The sequence below is a fragment of the Cervus canadensis genome, chromosome 2, assembly GCF_019320065.1.
Source record: "Cervus canadensis isolate Bull #8, Minnesota chromosome 2, ASM1932006v1, whole genome shotgun sequence".
NCBI classification, from domain to species: domain Eukaryota; kingdom Metazoa; phylum Chordata; class Mammalia; order Artiodactyla; family Cervidae; genus Cervus; species Cervus canadensis.
This window is the reverse complement of record NC_057387.1, coordinates 19816035-19827112: the sequence shown is the minus strand read 5'-3', so window position 1 is coordinate 19827112 and position 11078 is coordinate 19816035. Positions and strand designations below refer to the sequence as shown.

The 11078-nt window shown below is 41.7% G+C and overlaps 1 protein-coding gene across 1 annotated transcript; it reads left to right on the top strand.

Moving 5' to 3' along the window:
• Positions 1-4475: 4475 nt before the first annotated feature.
• On the top strand, positions 4476-8975 carry TCHHL1 (trichohyalin like 1). The gene is given in 4 exon segments (XM_043458606.1): positions 4476-4501; positions 5354-5509; positions 6217-8543; positions 8545-8975. Coding segments are annotated over 3 exon segments (2619 nt in total). The 5' UTR covers positions 4476-4501; positions 5354-5371; the 3' UTR covers positions 8699-8975.
• The last annotated feature ends 2103 nt before the right edge of the window (positions 8976-11078 follow it).

Below are 11078 nucleotides of genomic sequence, written 5' to 3'. Positions count from 1 at the left end.
ACAAGGGTAGGCAACTGACAAACAGGAGGATAATCAGAACTGCAGAGGTTCTCTCCAAGGAGCAAATGGTCTCAGCCCCATGTCAGGCTCCCTAGCCCCAGGGTCCTGAACCAGGAAAATGAGCCCCCGGAGCATAGGGCTTTAAGACTAACAGGGCTTACTTTCAGGAGAGCCAGACAACTGAGAAATAGATAATTCACTGCTAATAACCACATCCCAAATTTCACATGCTCCAGGATCCACAGCAGAAGCAGTAATTTGAAATGACCCTTGATCAGACCCTCCTGCTGGTCTTAGAGAGCCTCCCAGAGAGGCAGGAGGCAACTGGAGCACAGCCTGGGGACATAGACACTGGCAGCAGCCATTTTGGGGAGCTTGTCCTAACACAGAGACACTGGTGCTGAGAAGCACTATCTTGGAATCCTCCCTCTAGCTTATTAGCTCTGAGATCCAGACCCACTCACCAGTGTTGGCACCGGTGCTGGGACACCTTGGCCAGCCTCACGTGTCAGTGGGCCAGCACTAGCTCTGAAACATCCTGACCCAACAGCCAGGATGGTTTCAGGAACCAGCTCCACTCACCAGCAAGCTGCTGACACTGGATCTAGGAACCTTGGCCCCACAACTACCCACTTCAGAACCTGGCTCTACCAACCAGTGGGTTCTATAGCCAGCTGCCTCATGACACACTTCCAACCAGCTTATGGCAGCCTTCACACAAGGCAGGGCCAACCAGACCAATGACCTGCCACAGCTACCAGACCACCCACAGCAGTCAGCCTGTCACACCAGTAGGATCCATGCAACCCGCATAGGGACACCCCTGAGCACATAGCTCTGATGATCAGAGGGGAGTGTGCCTCTGGACACATAGGACATTTCCTACAAAAGGCTGCTTCTCCAACATCAGGAAACATAACCAACCTACCAAACACATAGAGACAAAAACAACACATTAGACAAGATGAGGCAACAGAAGAATATATTTCCAATGAAGGAACAAGATAAAACCTTAGAAGAAGAACTAAGTGAAGTAGAGATATAGAGTTCAAGTAATGATCAGGAAGATGTTCAAAGAACTTGGGAGAGGAGTAGATGAGCACAGGGAGAAGTTAGAGGTTTTTAACAAAGAGTTAAAAAATATAAAGAAGAACAAGGATGAAGAATACAATAACTGATTTCCGTTTGCATTTCCGTTTGCATCCACATTGCTGCAAATGGCATTATTTTGTTCTTATCAACTATACTTCAACAAAAAAATTTAAATTCAATAACTAAAATAAACATTATACTAGAAGGATTCAACAGTAGATTAAATGATACAGAAGAACAGATGAGTGAACTGGAAGACAGGGCACTGAAAATCACTGAACAGAAGGAAAGAATAAAAAGTAAAAAGAAATGAGGACAGTTTAAGAGACCTCAGGGACATCAAGTATACTAACATTCACATGTAGGGATCCCAGAAGGAAAAGAGAGAGAAAGGGGCAGAAAAATTATTTGAAGACAAATTAGCTGAAACTTTCCTAACTTGGGAAAAGAAAAACAGACATCCATGTCCAAGGAAGCACAGAGAGTCCCAGACACAATCAACCCAAAGAGGAAAACACCAAGACAAGGCAGATCCAACCTTGATTTTCTAAATAGAAACTGTAACCTAAAACCATAGACATTTAGAGTTGGAAGAGTTCTGTGTCCTTCACTGTAAGCCACTTCAGCCTCACCTCTTCCTTTGGCAGGATTTCTCCTAAAACTTGGTCAGTAGATTATATAATACCTCTATTTAAATAGGTCTAGTGACAGTGAATGCCAAAGAATTGATGCTTTTGAACTGTGGTGTTGGATAAGACTCTTGAGAGTCCCTTGGACTGCAAGGAGATCCAACCAGTCCATCCTAAAGGAGATTAGTCCTGGATGTTCTTTGGAAGGACTGATGCTGAAGCTGAAACTACAATACTTTGGCCACCTCATGCGAAGTGTTGACTCATTGGAAAAGACCCTGATGCTGGGAGGGATTGGGGGCAGGAGGAGAAGGGGACAACAGAGGATGAGATGGCTGGATGGCATCACCGACTCAATAGACATGGGTTTGAGTAAACTCCGGGAGTGGGTGATGGACAGGGAGGCCTGGCATGCTGCGATTCACAGGGTCACAAAGAGTCAGACATGACTGAGCGACTGAGCTGAACTGAACTGAGTGACAGTGATCTCATTACTTTATAGGCAGCCGACACCATCGTCAGACAACTACCCCTTAAAAAGTTCTTAAGAATTAAGTCTGCTTTTTTTTAATGTTATTTTATATTGGAGTATAGTTGATTAGGGGCTTTCCTGGTGGCGCAGTGCTAAAGAATCTGCCTGCTATTCAGGAGACCTGGGTTTGATCCCTGGGTCAGAAAGATCCCCTGGAGGAGGGCATGGCAACCCGCTCCAGAATTCTTGCCTAGGGAATCCCATGGACAGAAGAGCCTGGTGGGCTGTAGTCCACAGGGTCACACAGAGTCCAATACAACTGAAGCGACTAAGCAGCAGGAGCAGCATAGTTGATTAACAATGTTGTGTTCAGTTATACATATACATGTATTTATTCTTTCTCAAATTCTTTTCCATTTAGGTTACTTCAGATTATTAAGCAGATTTCCCTGTCCTATACAGTAGGTCTTTGTCGGCTCTCCATTTAAAATATAGCAGTGTGTACATGTCAATAAAGTCTGCCTTGTAGAAAGTTTCAACCACTGATTCTAGTTCTATTCCCTGGCATTACATAGAATAAGGAACTCAAGATAATGGAGACAGCACAGGCTCAGAGAAATTTAGTCTAGAAGGGCTTCAACTCTGATTCAGGCTTTGCAATTTACTTGGTACGTGACCATATGCAAATTACTTAACAACTAAGAGTTTAACTTCCTTATCTGTTAAAAGAGGATAATGACTATCCAAAAAGACAATGAGGATTACTTAAGACAGCCCATGTAAGCATCTGACAGGTCATAAGTGTTCAGTGAACATTAGTTCCTTTCGTCCCTCCCCATTCCTCATCCCTATGGAAATTCTTCAAATATTTCAAAGCAGTTATCCTTCTCCCCCAAGTCTTCAATCCAGCCTTGAACATACTCAGTTTCCTTGAATCCTTTCTCATGAGGCTGGCTCCTGAACTCCAGGACAGGGAGATAAAACTTACTCAACTTAAAATACCCCAGTGGCTGGCATAGTGTCTGAGAAACAGTTGGTACTCAGGGGATGTTGACTGATCAGAATTAAGATGACCTTTGCATGATATTCCAGTTCTCAGTAGAATTCTTCTCCCTTTTAGGGGAGAATGCTAAGAAATACTTTTTATAGGTAGAAACTATCAGCGTGGATTTTTTTCACTCCAACATTCTTGCCTTGTTTATCTTGTTTGCCATGTTTATGTTTAACATTCTCCCTTGTACTTGCCTTGTTTATCAAGAAAATCAGAACAAGGTTTTGCTCAATATCAATGCTTGCCTTAGCCTCAATCTTCTCTCATAATTATCTCTATCCCTACCTTTCCATTATCTTGGTCTTTGTCCTTTACACTTGTTTACATGAATCTATTCCTAAAATCCTTTTGCAAGCAGAAAAGAATGTTTTAAAACATCCTCTATTCTCTTTTTAAGTATCAAAAAAGCTGAACCCAATTCTCCTGTTAATTAAGTATTCTCCACTAAGAGGGATGCAGATCTAGGAGGTAATCCCAAATTGCCAGCTTAGCATCTTAGGCTCTCTCCTACCTGTCCTCAGCTTGATGGTTTCTGTCTCCCTTTCCCTTTAACAGAAAGAACACAGTAATATGGATGCTCATTTCTAAGTTCCTTGGATTGTAAAAGTGCCTTTAAAGAGTAGATATCAATCACATTTTTAAAATAGCGCATCTTAGGTAAGCAAAATTCTGCACACTCAGATTTTTTTCTAATGCTGCCTTTGGGCAAGGAGAGCAGAACATCAAAACATCTGATTCAACTGGTATCTCCACTTTTGTCATATGGCGAACTGGAGCCTCTATTTTTAAACACATGATTGACACTCCTATGTCCAGGCTAGGTCAAATACAGTCTATCCTGTGGGCAGAAAGAGGAATCATGACTTCTGAGGTCCCTGCCAGCCCTGTGATTTGTCAAACAGAAATGTAATTGTGTCTTTAGGTTAAGAAAAATAGCCAACAACCACCCCAAAGAGTCCCCAAAACTATAACCTGCAAAAGTCAATAAATGAAACAAGATAATACCCTTTCCCCTTCCTTCAGATGAGTCTAAAACCATTACTTAACTGAAGGTGCCTAAAGAAGAAAATAAAAATAAAACAAGCCGAGAGTAGAGAAGGAGGGGAGACTGGGTTTGGTGGTGATGAATCAGGGCTTTAGACCCGGAGGGTGTCCCCTTCCTAACTGTGCAATTAGAGACTCAATAAAAGGTTTGAGCACCTCCTGTCAGCTCACAGTCGCTGCCCCACATTCCACTTGCTCTCACTCGAGAACAAGGTAAGTCTCACAGACTATCTGCTTGACCGTATTTAGAATCTCAGTTGCTATTCTTGTATGAGATTGTATGAGAATGTATGAGAATTTCAGAAGGAATACACTCTTAACTCTAGGTTGACAATTATTAATAATAAACTGAGAGCTCCAGACACCCAAATGCTTTCCTTGCCTCGGGAACTTCATAGATCATTTTCATTTTAAAAAACTATAAACTCTTTGTATGACATAGGTATGAATACAATTTAATAAGACACAGGACTCAGATCTATATTAAAATGAAAATATAGGGTCATTTAAATGATGGGTAATGACTAAGGGGTCGAGACTCTGTTTTACCAGTGAGTTCATGGAGCCACATCTTCTTGGTAAAAATATGTTGCTTGGCCTGCATAAATGGAGGCTGATTTTCTGTGTTACTTCTCTTTCCTCTGGAAGTTTTTCCTAACTTAAAAGTTATACTTTCCTACAATGAGGAGCTAGATTGAGCCAAGGTGGGAGGAAAACAGGTGGCCAGTCTCAGATGATGCTGAAATGATTAGTACCACTCTGTTGGCTTCATTTGTACATTTTAGTACTTACATTTGAGTTCTGTTTCTACTCTCCATTTACAATAAAGCTTTCTCTGAACACGTGAGTGTCTCTATTTTCTGCAGGGTAGGGAGAAGTATCTCTTCTAATATTTATCTGTGCAAAAATCCTATCTCACCACATTATCTGGTACAAATTTTAAGAAAAAGAATAGAACAGGCAATGTCAGTGGAGCTGGGGGAGGGACAGAAGGAAGGGTTATCTGGTATCTCCTTCCTAAAGGACTTATCCTAGGAAGTGAGTTTTGTTTGTTCTTTCTCACAGTCTCCTGAGTTTGTAAAGATGCCTCAGCTCCTGAGAGACATCCTCTGTGTAATTGAGACATTCCACAAGTACGCCAGGGAGGATGGTGATGCAGCGACACTGACCTGCAGAGAGCTGAAACAGCTCATCCAGAGCGAATTTGAGGACATTTTTCAGGTGAAGTGCTCATGGAGCTATGGAAATTCTTCTCCACTTGCCATTTCTCCAAAATACAAGCAAGATGGGCCTAAGTGATCCCTCCCCATTTTACATTTGGTTACCAGCTCTCAGTACTCATTGACTTTTGAACAAATTTTTTTTCAATCTCATTTCCCTACTCCGTGCAATTGCTTGGTCATTAATTCTAGGGGGAAATGAGGTTTTCATCAATGGGACTATTGCTTCTGTAAAGTAGGCATCTGAGAGGAGTCATGAGCTTAGATGCATCTAAATGCAACTCACAATTGATATGAATGCTCCTTCTTAATGATAGTTCTCTGATCAAAAATGGTAACCAGAATCAACAAATTCTTACTGTTTGTGGAGGGTCTTCCCAGGTGGTGCTAGAGGTAAAGAATCCACCTGCCAATGCAGGAGACACGAGGGATGTGGTTTCGATCCCTGGGTAAGAAAGATCCCCTGGAGTAGGAAATGGCACCTCACTCCAGTATTCTTGTCTGGAAAATTCCAAAGGAGCCTGGCTACAGTCCATGGCATTACAAAGAATCAGACATGACTGAGCACACACACACACGCATTTGGAAGAAATTTCCCAAGTTCATGAGGAATAGAATCAAAAAAAGAGGGTTCTTAGAAAACATGCAGATACTCAGGACACTTGACCACATATAAATAGACTGATTTTTCACTGTGTTTTCATGCAGCCATGTGCCATCCATGCTGTGGAGAGAAACTTGAATCTTCTGAATGTTGACAGTAATGGCGCCATCAGCTTTGATGAATTTGTTCTTGCAATCTTCAGCTTTTTGAATTTCTGTTACCTTGACATACAGTCATTACAAAACTCAGAACCAAGACAAGGATCTAAACCAGAGGAGATGCCACATGATATGGGTCTTCAGGTGATGAATGGAACTGACCAGTGGACAGAAGGAACTTCACAAACTCAAGACAAAGTGGTGCTTCCTTTAGGAACAGCATCATCAACTCATCTCAGCCTTAAAGAAGAGAGAGCAGTTGAACACAATAGGGTGGACCTACAGGGACATGCCACAGCTCACAAACTACCAGTAGAAACGTCTGAATGCAGCGACTCTAAGAACCAACAAATGAAAGGAGATGAACAGTGCCAGAAAGTGGCCCAAGATGTATCAGCAACAGATGACAGTAGAACCCAACCAGAGACAAGTAAGCCAATGGCAGGATCAGAACAGATCAGCAGTCTCACAAAGGGGGAGGGACAGGATAAGGAGATTCTCCAGAAGGGAGATACACTAGCCAAAAAACAAAGTGGCACTAAGGCAGGAGAATGGTTTGGAGAACAGGAAGGGAGCTTGGGAACCCTAAGTTCTCCACTGGAAGAAACCACACAGAGGCCATCTGAGGATCAAGAAGTTGCAGGAGAGAAGGGTGTTAAGGAACACCCTAAAGCACAAAAACCATCAGTACAGGGAAAAGATGAGCTGAGTTCAGAACATGTTGACCTGCCAAAACAAGCTGCTACTCAGAAACCATTTCAGACACAGATATCAGCTGCTCCTGAGGATGACAGTAGAACAGCTGAGACTTCAGAACCACCCATACAAGAAAAAGAATATGAAACAAGGGACTTGTCAGTCCAAGGTGATAACAGAAATGTTTCAGAAACACCCATGGTCAGAGTTGAAAGGAAGGATGTAAGAGGTCCAGAGGTTCACCAAACCCCAGGGCAGAAACAAATTGAGGAAAAAACTCAGCCACCAGCTCTGGAAGAGCCAAAAGAAGATAAGAAGTATCATGAACTCCAGGAATCATCGAAAGAAAAGAATGCTGGAGAAGACTCTGAGACACATGAGTTAAACTCAGAAGGAGGAGAACAGAAAGATTCTGAAATTGAAGGAGCCATCAGCCCAGGAGAAGAGGCAAGACATGCTGAGGAAGGTATAGCAGAAGCACTTGTGAACAGTAAAAATGCCCCTGAAGCAGAAGGGACGCCAGGAACAAGAGAAAGAACATGGGAGTTGACACCATCTGAGAACCAATCTGGAGAAAAAACTAAGATGATCACCAAGATTCATGACAAGCTGGTCAAGGAAGATGATGGCTACCAGGGGGAAGGTCCTGAGCCAATGGCCACACAGAATGATGAGAGGTCTCCTGAGACCCCCAATAGCCTGAGTGCAGAGGATGGTGACAGCAACTCAGAGACAAGTGATCTGTTAGTGCAAGGGGATTCCCAAAGTGAAACAAACCCATTCAGAGGGTCCGTGCAAGGAAGTGACAGTAATAACCCAGAAACTCAGAAACACTTAGCACTGAGTGAGGAAAACAGAATTCAGGAGGCAGCAGTGCTGGCCGTCAGAGGAGAGGATGAGCAGTTCACGGAGGAACATGCACAAGAGCACAAGAGTCAGGGCTCAGGGACCAAAGGCCTAGGCCCAGCTGTGGAGCCCAGTGGGCACCCCGACACACAGGAGTTCACAGTGAGAGATGAAACCAGAAAGTTCCCGGAGCCAGAGATCCCAGGTGCCCCAAATGCAGGCTTCACTAACCAGTTTTCTGTAAGGCAACTCCCTACAAAGAAAGACAGTAGAAAAGAGCTAAAGGTCCAGAGCCCAAGTTCCAAAAAGGAAGATGGAGCCCTAGAGGCCCAGGAGGATTTAGTAAAAAGTCTGGATGAGAACAATGCAGTCTCCCAAAAGACACGCCCTGAAACAGAAGAACCTGCAACATTGGAGGAGAAGATTGAAAGCCCCCAACAGCTGGCAGGAGAACAAAATCTATCTACGAAAGAACATGATCCTTCAGTCTCTGAGTCAGGCCTTGAAGAGACGATGCAGAGGGACCAAGAGCTCTGTTTGGTGGAGAGAGCTGCAGACCATTCCAGTCCCCTGTATGAGGCCCCGCAGGAGAGGATGCTGCAGCAAACACACATAACCCAAGGGGAGCATCAAAATCAAGCTCAGACGGCCGGTGTATCAAGCCCAGAGATCCGCAGAAGCCAGTCGAGTGCATCCCTCACCAATGACAGCTCAGACTGTCTTGTCTTTTTTATTGACAGACAAGTACATCAGGGAGTTTCTGCCTGAGGAGGATCCTACTGGTGCACAGCAAATATCAGCTCCCCAGGCCTTGGAAGATAAGCAGGGTCGCCCTCAAAGAGAGGAACTAGAACCACAAAAGGAAGCAAGCACTCCAAAGCAATGAATCACTATCATCATCCCAGGAGAAGTTCCAAGGAACCTCATACATCTAAACATGTCCCAGACTTCTTCCCTCCCAGTCACTCTCAATGCTCATACTCACACATTCAGATGAAGATTAATAATCCCTTAAATCCCTTTCCTAAATTTCTGCTGATGTTGTTGTTTAGTCTCCAAGTCATGTCCAACTCTTTTGCGAACCCATGGACTGTCCTGCAAGGCTCCTCTGTCCATGGGATTTTCCAGGCAAGAATATTGCGGTGGGTTGCCATTTCCTCCTCCAGGAGATCTTCCTGACCCAGGGACTGAATCCAAGTCTCCTGCATTGGCAGATGGATTCTTTACCACTGTGCCACCAGGGAAGACCTTCTAAATTTCTACAAGAGAAAATAATAAAATATTCATCAGCAGAAGCTACCAGCAAAGAAATGTCATACCAAGCAAACATTGTACCACGTGAAGCCACTTCCAAGTACAAAAACAAACTTTCTCATGAAACCATTTATCACAATTTACCTGTTTACTAAAAATAGAAAAATCTTTTCCAAATCTTTAATAAACATCAAGTTCTTCAATTGATTCACTGATTTTTTTTAATATATTTATTTATTTATTTGATTGCATGAGGTCTTAGTTACAGCACATGGGATCTTTTTCCCTGACCAGGGTTTGAACCCGGGCCCCCTGCATTGGAAGCACAGAGTCTTAGCCACGGAACCACCAGGGAAGTCCCAATTCACTGATTTTTTATAATGTGACAGTAGAAAGTATGAGGCTGTGTTACTGTCTTATAATCATAAATATCCTTAATTCATAGATGTATTATTGTGCATCATGACATTTCCTACATAAATTTCAAGTTTATCTAAAAATTTTATCCCTCAAAATAATCCTCTATCACCATAAATTAAAATAATTATGATTTCCTAACACCCAATTAAACTAGATTGCTGACTCTTTGCTAATGTCCAAGTGCAACAAAATCTATGCCATAGATTCACTCATTCATTTACTTATTGAGCAAATTCATTAAATTCTATTCCTCAACATATCCTTTTCATAGTTTCTGGCTCAAATAAGCAATCAGAATAATTATGAAGAGAGAGAATACAAATCCAAAATATACTTGATTCTGTAAGATGTTCTTGTAACCAACCATGCACTAATTTTACAAAATGCTTATCCATATGGTTTTCTGAGGGCATTGTATTAAAATTAACAATTAAACAACCAGATGAGCAATATCTTTTGTTGGTTCATTTTTTTCTTTCATTCTCCACCTAGCCTTGGAGGCACTGATCAGAAACAAAAACAATCTTAGTGATTTCTGTTTTTTTAAATGACTAATTAAAGGATTATGCTCACAGAGCTTAGTAATGACCTAAGAAAGGAATAAATTAGTCATCATATAACACTTCCTGTGGCAATAATACCCCATCTCCATTGCATTCCATTCCTTCGAGGCTCAATTTTCTTGCATTTCAACTCATACTTCTTCAGGAATCTATAATTCCCCTAAACTTCTTCCCCTTCCAACATTTTCAGATCTTTTCATTCTACCTTCAAACATGAATGAATATCCCTACCTGAAAAAATATCCCTTAAATGAAAAACAGACTCAAGACAATTCAAAAAATGAAAAATGTATCCGAGAGCATAAAGAGCATAAATCAGCTCTTTTGGCAAGCAATGTGGCAATATACATCTGGGACCACGAAAATTACAAAGGTCGTGAATAATATATTAATCAAAGATGCTATACTGATGACCAATAAATAAATGAAATCTTCACTAGACTGCAAAAAAATGTAAACATAGTAGTTTTTAGCTTATCAAATTAGTATAGGTTGTTTGTCTGTTTATTTATTTGTTTTTAATAGCCACACACTGAAACAGAGTTTGGGGAAACAGAAACTCTGAAATACAGCTGATAGATGTATAAATAAGTACAACATTCCCAGAAAGAAATTCAATAATATGCATAAAATATTTTAAATATGTCTCAGATGGCATTGTAAGGAAATAATCAGACAGGTCAATAAAAATTTATCTACAAAGATATGTCATAGTATATTTTGTATGTGTGTGTTTAGTCGCTCAGTCATGTCTAACTCGTCACAACCCCAGCCCAATAGGCTTTTCTGTCCATGGAATTTTTCAGGCAAGAATACTGGAGCAAGTCGCCATTTCCTACTCCCAGGTATCTCCCCAACCTAGGGATCGAACCTGCATTGGCAGGAGGATTCTTTACCTCTGCACCACCTATAGCAAAAACCAGAAATAACTTAAATATCCATCATTAGAAGGACGATAAATTAACTTATGGTTACTAGATACTGTGGAATGCCAAAAACCATTAATAATTATGAGGTAACATATTATTT